General features: G+C 36.3%; 1 protein-coding gene across 8 annotated transcripts in view; it reads left to right on the top strand.

Annotated features, from left to right (window-relative positions):
* RhoGAP93B (MyTH4 and RhoGAP_KIAA1688 domain-containing protein RhoGAP93B) overlaps positions 1–17,439 on the top strand; it is a 246,824-nt gene that overhangs the window by 201,167 nt on the left and 28,218 nt on the right. For 5 of the 8 annotated variants that reach the window (XM_083112483.1, XM_083112481.1, XM_083112482.1 and 2 more), the window contains 3 exons: positions 2,742–2,978; positions 11,516–11,712; positions 13,635–13,874. In XM_083112483.1, the coding sequence (XP_082968609.1) occupies positions 2,742–2,978; positions 11,516–11,712; positions 13,635–13,874 (674 nt within the window). The remainder of the gene's footprint in view (positions 1–2,741; positions 2,979–11,515; positions 11,713–13,634; positions 13,875–17,439) is intronic. The other 3 variants (XM_083112485.1, XM_083112484.1, XM_083112488.1) reach the window with 3 other exon arrangements.

The raw sequence follows: 17,439 nt of genomic DNA, 5'->3' as shown, positions 1-17,439 counted from the left end.
TTCTGACTCCTCCACCAGTTCCCAGGTTAGCCAATGAGAACCGACACAGGTTCTGGGCCATGTATGACTCACTAATTGCAAAAATATTATCCCTTGATGATAATGGCAATGTAAGGGTTCTGGATTCCTCATCGAAATTTGTGCACAAGGGCCAAGAAATGAACATGTCGCTGTTCGAAGAAACCATGGGTTACGGTCAAAACATGAGACCCGACCTGGTTCACTTCAGCCCACGAGGTATGGATGCCATACTCAATGCACTCGATGAGGTAAAATGGTTCACCAAACCAGGTCACACACCCAAGGGTAAACAAATGGAATCTCAACAGAGTGAGATGAATGCCATTCTGCCCTATGAGCAACCCTCGGGAAACTAGCCTGTGCTATTCTCGCTGGGGGTGATGGTGGCCAGGGTGTAACAATTCCTACTCGGTTAGTAAGCATGGAATTTAATAGTGAGGAAACTCATTGATATATGTTTTGTACATTTTTCACTTCCCCAAAGAATCATAGTAGACAATGGTCCCCAGTTAGGGCCAAACAATTCACTCAGGAACTCCGTTATGGAACACTTTCATATTCCGACAGGTGAACAAACCGAATGGGATCAGCAATTGTTCATGGCTGTATCCCGGACGGCCGAAAGGCGAAACAAAGCCAACAATAAGGTAAATAAGTCACAGCAAAACAGAACTGTGATCAAAGTGTACGACTTAGTTTTTCTTAAATCCCATCTCCAAAGCAAAGCTCTAGAGGGACAGACCCACAAATTGTTCCCGTGATGCCATTTAAGATTTGGGGCAGGATAAATTGCCCGATCAAATAATTGTTGATGAGGCCCATCCATACATTCAATGAGAATCTCCGCTGACTGGCCTTTTCTTTGACTTTTTTCGGGTTCTCGCCCTTTGACGCCAAATATTGCGCATTATGGAAATCGGTTACACCGTTCCGGTCAAACTTTGATTTGTCCGTCCATAAAATCTTGCTGAGGTAATCTGGAGATCAGCGTATATTAGAAAACGACAAAAATCCATCCTCCTGGCAGGGTCTTCCTCCTCCAGAGCATGCATGGGTGTGTAGTGGTATGGATAAAGTCATACCATATGCAAAGTGAACCACTCTTTCCACTGAATCATGCCAAGTTGCTTGGCCACAACTCTCGTCGAAGTAGTGCCGTCTCTTTGAAAACACTCCAGTATTTTCTCCTCAGTTTCAGGAGCAAACTCGCGAGGTCTGCCTGCATCGCCTTGCTGTCCTTGAACCGAACCGGTTTCTCGGATGTGCCAGTATGTCGTACAAAACACTTGCGTATCTGGTAAACGGCGATTAGGGAAACAACGCTTGTATTCTCTTCGTGCTGCAGCTGTGTCACTATCACAAAACCCGTAACAGTACACAATTTCAGCATATTCTTCATTGTTGAATGCAGCCATTGTTGAACAGCACAATAGCAACATTTAATAGCACCTATTCTATCATTTATTGATGTCATTGCGAGGCTACGCAAAGTAGATTTATGTAGATCAGCCACTTTCAACCTGAGATAGGCTCTTAGGTACTGCCATCTAGTGAGCTGCATGATTCACATTTGTATCACTTGTTTGTGATAAGACGATAAGACAAGTATTGTCCTCTAGTGGGCGTACAATGTAACATGTAACAACCAAAGCGTGAGTAACAGCGGCCCAGATAGCACGTTTCTAAAGGAAATTAACATGAAAATGAATGAAGTACCGTATTATTTCTTGTACACAAATGTGAATGTTAGCAGCATTTGTACCTTGTTGGATAGCTGATGACACAAGGAAGTAATTTAAGTACCTAGTAATTTGTACGCTTCGTGTCATACCATTTTTTTATTAATAAACTAAGAGAGCATTTTTTTTATCACCACTTGTAAGTTTAGACCCACCCGTTAGTTACATGTGATTGTTATTTGGGACAAATTTCTTTTTCAACGAACCACTTATTTGTTAGCTATCAAAAAATGCTGAAATAAGTGCCATACAATGAGCTGTTTTTTCTCAATTCGTATTTTTATGTGAAAAATTGTAATGAAAAATAAAAACAATAAAAATTTTATTATCTCGAAAACTAGTACTTTTCGGATGGGGTATCATATGGTCAAATTTATTGCAAATTGCTTCTACTTTAACCCCTTTCAGGGAATACATCTAATTACAGGTCACCCTGTCTGTATATGTGTGTATTTATGAAGGTGCTTGAATTTTTTGAAACATATAATTGCATGGTAATTCAAGTTACACTAAAAGTGGTAATACTTTAAAATACAAGGAAAATGTTTTTGTTATGTCTTTTCATTTTTCCAGAGTGTAAATTTTATATGTTTTAGAGATAACATGGAGTAATGTAAACACAAAGAAGCTCATCATAGTTTTCCTAAATTAAAGAACAATGTTGGTCATTAACGTTGCATAGCATTCTTTGGGAAGCCGATTTCCTAAACCACCATCTTGGTAAACAGGATCATTATTGAGATAGTTTTAGTATGTGTTCAATATACATGTGCTGTTACCAACAACCCCAAATCAGTTTTCATAAAATGTTATGTTTTTCCTGTCCATGGCATTCTAAAACTATGTTTAATTAGGATATTTTCAACCCTGATTGTATTTATGTATTGTATACATAAATTGTATTAATGTACATAATATATACAACTTCCTTGTATTTCTGGAAGTAAGGTATAGACTCTAATTATAAATCTTCATTCTCAGGTTACAGGTTTGGCGATCCACTGAACGAAGAACAGGATTCGTTGCATTCGGATGATGAATCAACTGGACACCATGATGACAGTGATGAATTTGCCGACGACGAAGGCATGTCAAACCAAGATTCATCATCTCAGGAGTATCTCGATGACAGTAATTACCTGGATGATGATGATGATGAAAATTATAGTCAGTTCCTAGCACCACCAAATCAGCTTAGAGTTCGGCCCAAATATGCAGGTTAGATATCCTTGATTGCTAACAACCGGTGGTAACAAACGAGTTATTCAATTGGAATTTACGATCAGGTCTTTTAGAGGAAAATAAGAGCCAAAACAAGCCACTTTGTGGTAGCTAGGAACTAAGGTGTGTGATTGAAGCTGCTTCCTGTGTAGCTCAGAAAACTTAAAAGCATCTTGCGATTAGGTTGGCTTTTTGTGTATGGAGCATTGTTTTTTTTTAGTTAGTAGCATGGAAAATTAAGATATAGGAGGCATAGCATTTTGTACATATGAACAGGAAATAGTTAGGAGCTATGTGATTTTACATAGTCTTTGTCTTGGAATACTTTTTTAATACATGAATCTATTAGATTGAGACTTTATTAACATGATTTATTTCTTCACTGTGGAGGTGTTATGCCAAAATGACAAAGGACAGGCCCCATGTGACACTTGGTAAGACCATTGCAACATTGCAGACTATAGCAGCATGACTTGCTACACAAGCCTGCATTCAACTGGTCAGTCCTTGAGCAGTGATGTGCAGAAGACTATAAGTTTACATCTACATGTGTTATCTACACGTAATCTACATTGGCTTATAGTTTACATAGTCTACTGTAGACAATGCAAACAACAGGGAAGAAAGAATTCCCAGTGCTCTTTGAAAGAGAAAGTATTTTTTTCTTCAAACATGTCGATAATCTGAGCCTGTTACCAACTTAAGACCATCTGATGTAATCAAAGTTATCGAAAAAGGGGTAAAGGGACTACCGGAAGAAAAAACAAATGACAGCTATAGTGATGGTTGAAATAGAAGTAACACAAATCTTGTCATTCTACGGACATCGCATTTTTTTGGGTATGTCACGAAAAGTTTATTTTGCAGTTGAATTTATATGTAGTGAATACAGTGGAATACTTCACACTCTCTATGTCCACCTGCTGATGCTGCTTCTAGAACAATGTGTGTGTGTCTTGCACGGAGAACACCGAGCGCCATGTTGTCTACATTGATTACGTATATTACATAGTTCACATTGTCTGCACGTAGAATGTAGGCAATCCTTGTTTATGTGTAGACGAACATCACTGTCCTCTAGTGACAAACATGGACCTCCGTGGTAGAGTGGTTAGCCCGGCATGCTACAATGCCAGGTATCCCAGGTTCAAATCCCAGCCTTGGAATGGGTGTTCTTTGCGAGTGTCCCTTCATCAATTTCATCATATCATCACTCATATTCACGATTAGCCAAAATTGGCAGAAAAGGCAAGTAAAATATACGAAATCAAGCAGTGTTGCATTGTCACTTCGGTATGAAATTTCCCTTTAACCCATACAAAAACTTTTTGTTTTAATCTCCCTTATAGATCAAATTATTAGAATGAAATTGAAAAGTATAAATGGCAAATTTCTGAAAAGAGCCCATCTAGAGCCGGACCACTACTTCTCCGGGATCGGTTATCTTGCAGGATTCACAATAATGCTGCATGATACGTTCACATAATTTAATTATCCTATGATTTATGCACAATGTGCAATTGCATTTAATTTTGCACATTGCTGTGTGGATTAATATTCCAATTATGTCTCGTGTAATTCTTCAAATATTTTAGAGCTAAATTCTGGTAAATTGACATGGTAAAATGCCAATGGAATACAGTGAAATCACGATTTTACGTTCCCAGGTTTTACATTTTCCCACATTACATAGTCATGATCCCAATAGAGCAAAATGCTACAAAATTTTCCTCGATTTTACACTTTCCTGCATTTTTAATTTTTTCAGCTTGGCCCACTCAAAAATGTAAAATCGAGGTTTCACTGTACATAGGGTGGAACCTGGATTTTATGTTTTTCAGGGGATAAAGGTGAAAAAATAGTAAAAGTGGGGAAGCTGTAAATTCAGGAAAATTTTATAACATTTTGCTATTTTGGGATCATGAAAATTAAATGTTAATGGACGAAAATGTAAAATCCAGGAATGTACAATTGGGGTTCTGCTGTACATGCTAATGTTTATAAATATTTTGAACATGGCTTGTAATTGTTACTGTGTTCAAGCATCAGTATCGGTATTCGTTTCAATTCAATGTGATGTCAACTCGGCCTATCCTTTACTTGCCTATTCTTTAGATATATTAAGTACAATTTTATTTTCCTTTAAAAAATTAACACATTTATAGGTGCTTTACATGTGTTGGGAACATTCTTTGGCATGTCAAAATTTAAAATTTTTTGATGAACATATTACCCACCATGCATAAACTGTGGAAATGCTTAAACGCTGTGTATATTATAAATGGACAGATATTGTAATACTTTCAGGTGCAATGTTGATGATAATTAAAAGAACTTATGCAACTTTTGTTCTGTGGTCATTGATGTTCATAAACGGTTAACTTGACATTGACTTCCATCATGGAAACCCGACACTATAACACGATACCTCCTCCAGCCGTACGAAGGCGTAAAAGTAGGCGAAGAGGTGAGAAATTGACCCTTGTTGCTTAGTGTGTTTTGACTCCTCTCCTGTTGAAACTGCCCATACTTGCATGGAGAGAACATTCGTGGAAATTGTGCAAGATTTACCAAGGAGTGTGTTCCTTTGTGGTTCATTATTAACTAAAGTTTATTATGAATTTATACCTGGTTGGTTTTTTCTCCTGCATTGGAGGGAACTAACATGTTTGTAAGTTTTCACCTCTTACTAGCAGTACTGTTCCTATTAATATTTCAAGGTGGATCAAAGTTTTATGAAAGCATCCCCACCCAAATCAAAGCTTTGCTCTACTGGCAGTGAGTGCCACAAAATATGAGGGCAGAGACAGAGAGATTTTCTGAGACACTGTCTCATTCAGTGTACACCTAAAACCATACAGGGTGTTTCATAATTTCCTCTTGGATTTCTGAAGTCTTTTGATCAGAGGCCAACACACCCATGTGTATAACATGTTAGTGAAGAGAGTAAATATCCAAGTTTTAAACCCACCGTACAAATGTTTGATATGTCCTCCCTTGGTAACTCAACAGACGTAAAACAAACACATAGGCCAGGGTCATCATCTGGAACTGTGGACCACATATGAGCAAGATTACACAATTGGCATCTGTCAAGTCAACAAGGGAGGACATATAGAATATTTGTAAGGTGTGTTATAAACTTTGATATTTACTCTCTTGACTGGCATGCTATCGCCCCCGAGGGTAAGTTGGCCTCTGTAGAAATTTCAGTGAAAGGTCAATGACAGCAAAAAATTAGGCGAAATTATGACTGGCTCAGTAGCTCCGTTGATAGACTAATGACATAGTATGCCAGAGATGCATGTTCAAGTCCTGGTTGAGCCTGTATTATTAGCTGAAATTTCTATTAGTTTTTCTTGTTTGCTGGGATTTAAGAAAATGAAAACTGCTCTACTACAGTATAAACAACAATAATGAACATGCAGTGGACTTTACTGTGAGAATTGCCATATTTTGTGCATAGTCCTACAGTGCAAACAAAAAACAATTCCTACAAAAACCTACTTCTTACATGGCAAGTTGCAATTCCGTCATTTAAACTCAGAGTTAAATGGATTGGGTGATATTGTTTGTTTTCCTACTAATACTACAATCAATTATAAAATAAAAAATAAATACCACATGCTTCCTTTTTGTTTAATAACAGTGTGCGTGTGTGTGCACCATTGTATGGGATAAAAGGTTAAATACATGAACTGAAAGTCAAACCTATTGCAGAGACAAGTTTTTTTCCTTGAAAAATTACTCTTTTTTGAAGATTTTCTGTGAAATATTATGTTGTGAAAAACTTTTTTTATTATTATTTAGAATTTCTGCTAAACAATTTGGAAGAATCATGTATATTCTATTCACTTTTGTCTAGTTTGAGGATAGTTTTGTAATACCCCTAGCCTGTTTACTGGGGAAAATATGAGTGTAGTTTTGCAATACCACTAGCTTGTTTACTTGGGAAATATGAAAATAGTTTTGCAATACCACTAGCCTGTTTACTGGGGATAATATGAGAATAGTTGGGAAAATATGAGGATAGTTTCACAATACCACTAGCCTGTTTACTGGGGAAAATATGACATATGATTTTTTCTCATGCACTGATAAATTACTGATATTGTACTGTTGTAATAAAAAATCCCAGATGTTTCATAAAGATCCTGAATGGTTAATAACCTCCTGAATTGATGTATATAACCAGATGACTGTAATCAGCCAATAATCACATCTACTGACCTCCATGGTAGAGTGGTTATCATGGCATTTTATACTGCTAGGGGTTTCAGGTTCAAATTCTGACCTCGGCATGGGTGTTCTGTGTGAGATCAATATCATCACTCATTGCCGTCAGTGTGATTAACCAAAAGTGGAACAAAACAACACTAAATAACAAAAATCAAATCAAAACATAATTACACCAAAAGTTCATTTTTCATGTTTTTAAAAAGTTTGATGTGCATTTTCCTGTCATGTTTAGTCATGAAATGAACTGCAAAATGTGAAATAAACTCTTAAACACGAAATTTACAGTTTATTTACCAACGCGACACAAACTGAAGTCTCAATTATCCTGTGAGTATTGCAGTTAAAGAAAAATTGATTTAATTCTGATGTAAATACAGGGTGGCGTAAAAGTCAGTTTACCCATACACAAATTCAAGTTTATACACAAAATTCAAGTTTAAGTGGTTTTGTTCAAAGTGTCCTCCATTGTTCACAATACATTGTGCAACGATCAACAACAGAATTGCGAATACGGCAGTAAACTTGTATCATTGTTGATGACATGAAATGCATTGATAATTAATCGAGTCTTTCAGTGCATCCAAATCTGCCGGTGATGATGAGTATACCATATCCTTAACAATTCCCCCCAAAGCAAAATCGCATGGTGTCAAATCACAAGAACGTGCAGGCCAATCAATGGTACCACAGCATCCTATCCACTCTTCAAATGTGTCATCTAAAAAAAATCTAACATCACGTCAATAATATGGAGGAGCTCCATCTTGTTCCAATACAAACATAACATTCTCTGAACACTCCGATGTCTTATTTGCAATTGCTGTTCCGCTTGTCTTGTGAACGTATGGGGACTTTTTACAAATGCTTGGGTAACCAACTGCCTGTTTTCTTCGTACAAACACTTGCAGGTTGTCCAGACCTTGGTGCATCTGCACTTCCCGTTTGTTCAAATTTTTTGTTCAGTTTTCACACTTGTTGCCGTGTTGGTGAAGGTGCATCAGGAAACTTGGCACGAAAACCTGCCAGCACTTTGGTTGTATCTTTATCATGTTTCCACCACAATTGAAGCAGGCACACACGCTGTTCTGTTGTGTACTTATGTGCCATTGCAGTTTTCAACACGTCACAGAGCAGAACTTGCTTGCAAACAACTAACAAGCACACTACAACAAACCAGACACTCAACTGTCGACAAAAGAATAACAAGTGCACTGTTGCCAGTGTCACACGACAATGTTACCAACTGTATATTACTTAGCACAAGAAGCACATACACTATCGTAATACTATTATCAGTGTGCTTTTTGGATAAAAACTTTTGCGCCACCCTGTATTTGAGAAGTAACAATGGACTCCTTTACAAATGAATAAACTTAATAATCTGATATCTACATAAATATATTAGAAGGGAAATGTTTATTTTGTGTAAAGTGTAGTTTTTAAATCAAATCTAAGGTGATATTCAACATTGTAACATGGAACTGCCATGTTATATACCACTTTTGATCCCGAAATGTGGCCATTTTTTGATCTGAAATCTTGATCGTTAATTCACCATAAATATCTGGCCCTAGTTATAACGTACATATTCATCACTTGTTCTTTTTCTGAGTATGAATTACAGTCATAAAATGATAAACTATGGTTTATTACCTAACAGATTTGTGAAATCAATAACGACAAACAGAATACATCTTGTATAGACAAGCATGATGTTAACTTCCATAAGTGCATGTAGTTGGCTTGTTTTTGCTTTCCAAGTTACTGCCTGTGTGTTGTGGATATGTTACATGCAGTAAGCATACTTGGTATGTGAACAGCAAAGCAGAACATCCTTTAGCAGTGCGTATACATGTGCATAAAAACTCATGTCTATATTTATACAGTGGTAGCTACTTGTTAGATGTAAATGATTTTTGTAATAGCATAAAAGTAAGAAGTATAGGGTGTCCAAATTGATACTTCCTAATTTCAACTGTCTGTAACCCCACATGTACAGTATTTGATGCATCTACATGAATATACATAGTCCTAAAGTTTCTGTGAGCAAAGTAGTAATTAGTACATTTCTACATGCACGTGACATTACCCCTCTCGGTTTTTTTTTCCTGTGGGTGTATGTCAAGGACATGGTGGTGTATTCCCTGGCGGAAGATCGAGTTTCGGCTGGTCATACTCTGTGTGACTCATGGGTCGCATGTAGAAATGTAGGAAATGTATTAAAATGTACTAATTACTACTTTGCTCATAGAAACTTTCATTAATGTAAAATTCATTTGGATCCATCAAATACATGTCGAGTTACAGACAGTTGAAATTAAGGTGTTTCAATTTGGACACCCTATAGAATAATTCATAAGTGTGTATATAGATATATTTTTTTAGCCCGACAGTTTTGCAGATTTTTGTTTCATGTTGATACATTGTAAAATATAGTTAAAGCATATGTGTACTTTTTCATGCGTGCTTTCTCCTTGTGCCATATTTTTGCAGAGGAGCATTGCTTACAGATAATGCATGTTTGTGCTCAAATTTCTTGTGTAACAAATAACATCATCTGATCAAAAGTATTCCAACACTTGCATGCATGGACATGGATGTTCTTGATGAAGGGACGTAATCAATGTCATTATTTTTGTAATTAGCCAAAAATGGCTGAAAAGGGAAGTAAGATAAACCAAATCCGTGAATCAGTTAAGTCTCTTCGATAGTGTTGCTTCCTCAGTTTCATCTACTATCTGATTAAAAATTATTGATGCTCTAGTTTGGACTCCAATTAAAAATTAACTAGTAGATCTACGTAGAAATGAGTTACATCAAATTTTAGCTTATTCAATTCAGCATTAATCTATGCTACTCTTTTTAAGTTTTGCAAACGATCGCTTCCTTTAAAATTCTCTAAATAGAGAATGGGTGCTCCGATTGTGATGACATTTTAATAGGGTGCAGGTAGAAGGGTGTTATACACAATTCTTAATTTTCAGATTTTTTTAACTGACCAAAATACTATTCTTATCAATTTTGTGAAACAACTTTTTCTTAGTATTGGGTAGTCGTACATATACAACCTTGGTCTTGTTTCAAAGCTTGTTGCATCTGTTTTTAAAATTCATTATCATTGTCAATTCACATTGCTAAACCAATTTTATACAGATTTTTATTCAATGGAGTAAAGATGTGTGTTGAATGTGGTAACACTACACATGCTGACTTGCAGTGGCAGCCTGCAGTGAAATGACAATGATAATTGGATTTTAAAAACAGATGCAAAGAGCTTCAAAACAAGACAAAGATTGTATTTATAGGAGCACCCAATACTTAAAAAGAAATGTTTCACAATATCAATAAGAACATTTATTTTGACCAATTTTAAAAATCTGAAAATTAAGAATAGTGTTTAAAACCTTTCTGCCTGCACCATATTAAAATTTCATCATGATTTTTGACCCATTTTTTTATTTTTAGAATTTCGAAGAGGGTGTTCATGTTCAAAACTGCACCTGTTTGTTCTCACAATGAAAAAAGATAGAAGGCATTCTCGAGAAAAACATGGTTATCATATATTAACGCAGAATTGAATAACGTAAATTTTGATTTTATGATGAGTGTGGTAAACGTGGTTTAGAATAACTCAAGTGAAATTTTGTATTTCCGCGTTGCACAATTTAATGGATGTTTCTGATTAATTTCAAAGAGACACTGTCTTCATTTACAAAGGGTACAGTATCACTGCTTTGTTTGTTCCCGGGTGGCGGTAGTTGCATTTTCTCCCGTTTGGTGGTGCTGGCATGTGTAAATGAAGACAGAGTGTCTTCGAAATTAATCGGAAACATCCATTAAATTGTGCAACGTGGAAATACAAAATTTCACGTTAATAGATTTTGATGTAATTTGCCTTTATGTAGGTAGGTCTATTGGTTAAATTTTAATTGGAGTCCAAACTTGAGTATCCATAATTTTTAATCTGATAGTAATCATTATATTTATCTTCGTCACTTCCTAAAGAGGCAGAAAGGAGATGTAAAAGTAAGAAAAATACAAACAACATGCTAAAGCAGAGTAAGGCAAATATTGGACTTTCGAAAATATTACGATTCTCTGCTGCCCAGTTCTGAACCATGAAAAACAGACAGACCGGGAGCATGATACTTAATCCATAACTAAGAAATACCCAGATACGTTTGATCAGATAATGTCTTGTACAAAGCATGAGTCACCTCAATTCTCAGCGATACCAAAACTGAAATAGTTCAGGCTTAATGGACGCACATTAAAGAACATTGTTTATTTTTCAGAAACCCGTAATGACCAGGACTTTGTCGATGGAGATACAGGCTTGTACTGCAACTCAAATATTGCCAGCAGCCAGATGGGTAGGGGGATTCCTGTGCCAAATTCCTTGCCTATTGAAACTCAGCATGCATCACTGAAGAGGAAAAAGGAACCAGTTCCACCACCACCGCTTTACTCTCCAATCGTCGAGAAGTCAGAGGTATGATATTGTACAATGATATTTAATACTAACATTTAAATCTACTAATGCATAGGTTTATATTGTAAAGAAATACTTTTTGTTTTCCAGCTGTGGTAGTATTAATAGTAACCTATGTTGATTGGCTGTGCTGTAAGACATGAACAATTAGAATTCTCTATATACTTGGAAGTAAAGATTCATGAATCATACCAAAGCAAAGAGCAAACATTTATTCTCATTGTTTTTTGAGCATTAATTTCGTTGGTCTATGCTGGAACATTTTATGCCAAGACGTGTTTGTGCTATCAATCAGGTGACACACCTGAAAAGGTGTAATCATTTGGTCCTGGGTTCGATTCCCAGAGGTTAGAGTTCTTTAAACTGTAGGTACAGTTCCAATTAATCTATCTGAGTGGACTTGAATGAGACATTGTCAAACTCTTGTAAAGGGCTTTGAAATAAACTTTGCAGCTGTTTATTGGAGTGAATGAAAACATATTTCTGTTTGAATATCACTGATGGGTTTTGGAATATAGAGGAAGCACAAAAAATGGCATTTGCATAAGCTGCCTTAATACATCATACATAATTGTCAGATGAAATAGGGAAAGATCAAAAGGTTAATGTATAAGCTGTGGCCAGAATGGTTAAATTAACTATGAAAAGGTCTTTTACTGATTTCCATGAAATGCTCAACATTCAATCCCGTTGTTGCTATATGAATTAGTTGCAGTAGAACGCTTGCACTAATATGTGGACATTGAGGTTGCCTTGGTAACTCAGTGGTACATTCACGGGCACTTCTCGTTTGTAATGATTCTATTCAAAGTTAATATTATCATTACTACCCAGAAGTGTTCATGACTGTATATCATGACTTGGAATGTCAAAGGTACAGATTCGATACCTGGTTCAGACACAATTTTTAACTACCTTGCAATATGTTTCATGTGTAAGGCATATTAATTTTTCCTTTTTGTGAAAATATACTGCTGGACAAAGAAAACTGGACACCTTAATATTTGACATCTGAATTGCAATGACAGCTCGCAGGTATATTACAGAATGTTTGGCAGATCATGTAGTACCATATGCACCATTCATAGGCTTGGACTTTGTTTATGCATTCGCACTTAATTCAGTTTCTGCAACATTTAGTTAGCCTTCGAATCAGAGCTTTTATCGACCCATTGCGTTATCAAAAAATGCAAGTGTCCGGTTTATTTTGTCCAGCAGTGTATATTGTTTCTTGAAGATGGGAAATTCATTTGCACAAAAATTGCTCCCTGATTTAGAAAATTGAAAGTTTATCTATTATATTTTATATCACTCTCCTTCCACTTTTGGCTCATCCTGATGAGGATGAGTGATGAAGGGACGCTCGCAAAGAATGCCCATACCAAGGCCAGTACTTGTACTTGTACTCGGAAACTTTGATGCTGAGATTGAAAATTAAATCACGGAGGTTGCAAAAGTTAAATCTATGATTCAGGAAATAATGAGGGAGTACTGTTAAGGATCATAGTCAATTCAAGAGTGTTCCATATTGGGAGAGAATTACTGTAAATTTATGCCTCTTAAGCACATACATGGTTTTCATAGCCTTATCCTACCTGCCGCACTTTTTGTTGTGTTACATTATTCCACAATAATTATAATTATTTCCTAGAATCACAAACCTATACATGTAGCTATTTTGACACATTATAATTAGTATTTTTTTCTAATGTATTTGCATGGATAGCTTGTGTTATGAAGAAACAGAAACAATTTATTGGTGTTTATTAGTGTATTTTTGCAATGCATGGTACTTATAAATGGAAATCATAAGTTTTTTCGCAAAGAACTTTGTTAATTTTTGCATGTTTTATTTTTCTTTCTGAAGCAAGTAGCAGTTTTTTTCTTTTCTTTTTTTGCTCAAGTAATTTTTTTCTTTTCAGCTCTGTATTAGTTTCCACAACCGGACTACTAATATGTTAAACTCTGTACAAACCCTCCCCATTCCCATACCGATGAACCACCAGCACGATCACTACCGCCACCAACACCACCACCCCTTGCAGCACCACCAGTCCTTCAACAGTTCCACTTTACGACCTCTTTCACTTCCCGTTCCATCCAGATCTGGTGGCAACACTGTTTTGAATCCACCTCTGGGTGGTTCATACCAGAAGGGCCAGGTTAGTTAACATGCTGCGTATGTTTGTAATTTTCTTCGGGTTTGCTTTTTCTTCTTCTTGGCTGGTTTGTCTCCTAACACGTTTCCTTGATGCTTAGTATTAACGTAGCATTGGTGCTAGCACTAACTTAATAATGCAAGTTGCACTAACATGGCAGATTATCAGCGAATACCGTATTTACTCATGTATAATGCGCACTTTTTCCCAAAATTTTTGTTCCCAAAAACTGTGGTGCGGCTTATGCACGGAATAATTCAGATAGCCAACATGAAACCGTACAGGGCTGTTCCATGATTTTGGGACACTTGCATTGATTTTTCATGTTTACAGAACCGTATCATGTTATATATCGTTGTAAAGCTTGAATCCTGCAGTTTCTGAATATGGAAACAGTATTCCATATAAGATAACGACATGCGTTATGCGGTTGAAATAAGTTCATCAAAAAATGAAGGAATGTTCTGATTTTTATGGTATTTTGGATGAAAGAAAACATAAGGAAAAAGATAATAAAAATTAAAATGTATTACTGACCAAATAATATGACATGCATGGAGTGTGTAAATTCCTTAATGGAAGAAATCTTGTGCTGCTAACTGCTATTTGGAGGGTCCTGAATGTGCCTCGTATAAATATTACATTAGTGACGGAAAGAAAAAGTATATATTTTAAAGTTATTTTAGAAAAAGAAGGAATGAGCAAAACCACGTATAAAAGTTTGAAGGCCATTTCACATGGCTTTTTATTTTGTAATGTAATGTTCTGCAACACCAAGAAAAGCAGTGCAACTCTGGCGGAATTCGAGCATGCACCTTCTGTTACATGGGATGCATATCAGCAGTATTTGTTGGGTGAGAAATAATAGAAAATAACTTCCTGAGCACTGCAAATCCATAACGTAATTCTGATCTATTAAAGAATAAATAATGTGGTTAAAGAGTGAAAGCTTTGGGATGCTAAACACAATATAGGGAAAGGGGGGAGGTGGCATGGGTTGGAGACTTATTGTTTACACAAGACGATATTTTGCTCTTGGTCCACATAGTAACTGATGACTCATTGAATAGGTATGATGTCATTCACTCTTGATTAGCATATGGCATCAGCTTTACGACCTACAACTAAGAAAGCCATTTTTTGAAACTGGATTGTACTGCGCATTATATACAAGATATAATTTTTTGTCACTTTTACCCATCAAGAACCAGGTGCGCATTTTACACGCACGCTCACTATACATACGTAAATACGGTAAGTAAAAGATACAGCATGTGCAGAGATAGGTAGCTAAAATTTTGGAAGTTAGCTTGGTAACTCATGAATGTCTTAACAACTAGGTTTGATTCCTGGTTTGGTCTCAAATTTGCACAAACTTTTCATGTAAGATATTTTAAAAGTGAATTCATTTTGAATATTTAGAAGAATAGACTACTGTCTCCCCAATGGCATAGTGGTAACGTCATTGCATTGCTATCAAGGAGTCCCGGGTTCAATACCCAGTGGAGACATATAGTGGTTCAGATCCCCCTTTAAATTGTAGTCCTGATTTGCCTTTCTGTGCATAAAGTGGACTTAAAAACTGAAGATAGACTGGGAAAGTTTTGCTGATATCAACACGTACTGATATGAAATTTACGTGGGCGAATCAAAGAGTAAGTTACACCTGAGCAGTGTTCCAAAAAGTAAGTTACAACCAAGCCGTGTTCCTGTACTAAAACAGATAAAATAATCACGTTTGGTGGCAACACTGTCCAGAATGTATTCTCCCCATACCCAAAGCAGCCATGCTGCAGCTGCTTTAATATGAGAGTAGTCACCGTATGAGTATGGCACATCGTATTGAGTTCCAGTGCTCTACAGCAAGGCTCACCGTGGTCGGCCAAGCTGCACAAGACATCACTCTTGATTATTAACGTGCTTTTGCTCTGGTGCTCTGCAGTTAGGCTCATCCTAACTGCACAAGACACCTCTCTCTGCCGGCACATTTACAAGTGCCGGTCATTTACCATGTCTGCCAAGGTGCACTCTGTTGTCTGACTTTTGTGGACACAAAGGCATAATCAGAGTGAAATCCATCGCCAAATTGTCGAGGTGTATGGTGAGAATGCAATGTCACACCCCAAGATCAGGAAATGGTGCCAGATGTTCGAAGAGGAAAGAACAAACTTGAAAGACGAACACTGTGTTGGGCAGCCTGCAACTGTGAACACTATCGACAAAAGGAGCGTGTTAATGCAATCATCCTTGCAACCGCCACGTGAAAATTAAGAGAGATTGCAAGTGAACTGAACATATCCTACGATAGTGTGTCTATGCTGATTCATCACCAGTTGAGTGAATTGTAAAGTGTGCTCTCACTGGGTGCCACGATTGTTAACCGATGAGCACAAAAGTCAACTCAGTTGAAATTGGACGGAATTTTTACACACAAGAAATAAACAAACTGGTCACACGATTCAAAAAGTGCTTGGAATACTTTGGTGACTATGTCAATAAAAGTTAAATGTTCATACATTTTTGTACAATAATTATTTTATTTCTATTGTGTTTTGTTTGTTTTATACAGGGAGGGTGTAACTTAATTTTTGATTTACCCTAGTACCAATCGGAGATATTCTACCCATTCAATATAAAATTTAAAATGTTTCATGAAGATCCCTGAGTAGTTTGTTCTAGGGATAGCCACAAACTCTGGATAATAGATATCTGGATTTCAAATTATCTGATATCTGTTTCGAATGCAATGGATAATCTGGCTATCCAAATATCCAGATAATTCGAATATCCAGATTAGTCAGATATATGGATAGAACAGATTTGATGAAGAATTTCTAGAACATTTGTACAGTGAAATATGAAAGTAACGAATAAAAAAAATATGTGGACAGCCCATAAAATGAATAAATGGTAAAACTCGCTGAATAATGCACACATTTAGATATTTGGATTATCCAAAATCCAGATAATTTGAATATATGGATAATCTGAATATCAGATATCCTGACAATTTGGCTATCCATATAATCTGTATATCTCAGAATATCTGATATCCATATTTGGCCTTCCCTAGTTTGTTCACCTTAATTAATCTGTGTAACAATGCGGCTGCAGTGAGTTTTGCTTTGAAACAAAAACTTAAAAATTTAGACATTTACTGTATGAAACCAGCACATAAGAATTATGCATTAATACTCGTGAGATTATTAACAAAATGGCAGATGTTTGCACAGAATTATAGATTATTTATAGATATATCACTTCGGTAGAATTATCATAAATTTTACCAATACACCAATATGCCTATATCAGCCAATACTGATGAGGTACCAATTAGTTTACCTCATCCTAACAAGAAATTTCAATAATGTAGCCATCCAATCACACAAGACAGAACTTTTTTGTCATATAATAGATGGAATGAGTTTTCTTTTACCTATTATCTGACCAATATTATCTTCATTATGTACTGTGTGAAGTGCATGTAAGTGCTAATGCTTGCAATGTAACTGTAGCTATTGTATGATGTTTTATCATGTTTTTGCACCTTTGCTAGCAGTTAACGGAA

Source organism: Lepisma saccharinum, chromosome 26, assembly GCF_977018435.1.
Source record: "Lepisma saccharinum chromosome 26, izLepSacc3.1, whole genome shotgun sequence".
Taxonomy (NCBI): Eukaryota; Metazoa; Arthropoda; class Insecta; order Zygentoma; family Lepismatidae; genus Lepisma; species Lepisma saccharinum.
The sequence above is the reverse complement of the archived record's forward strand: the minus strand, read 5'-3'. Positions and strand labels throughout refer to the sequence as shown.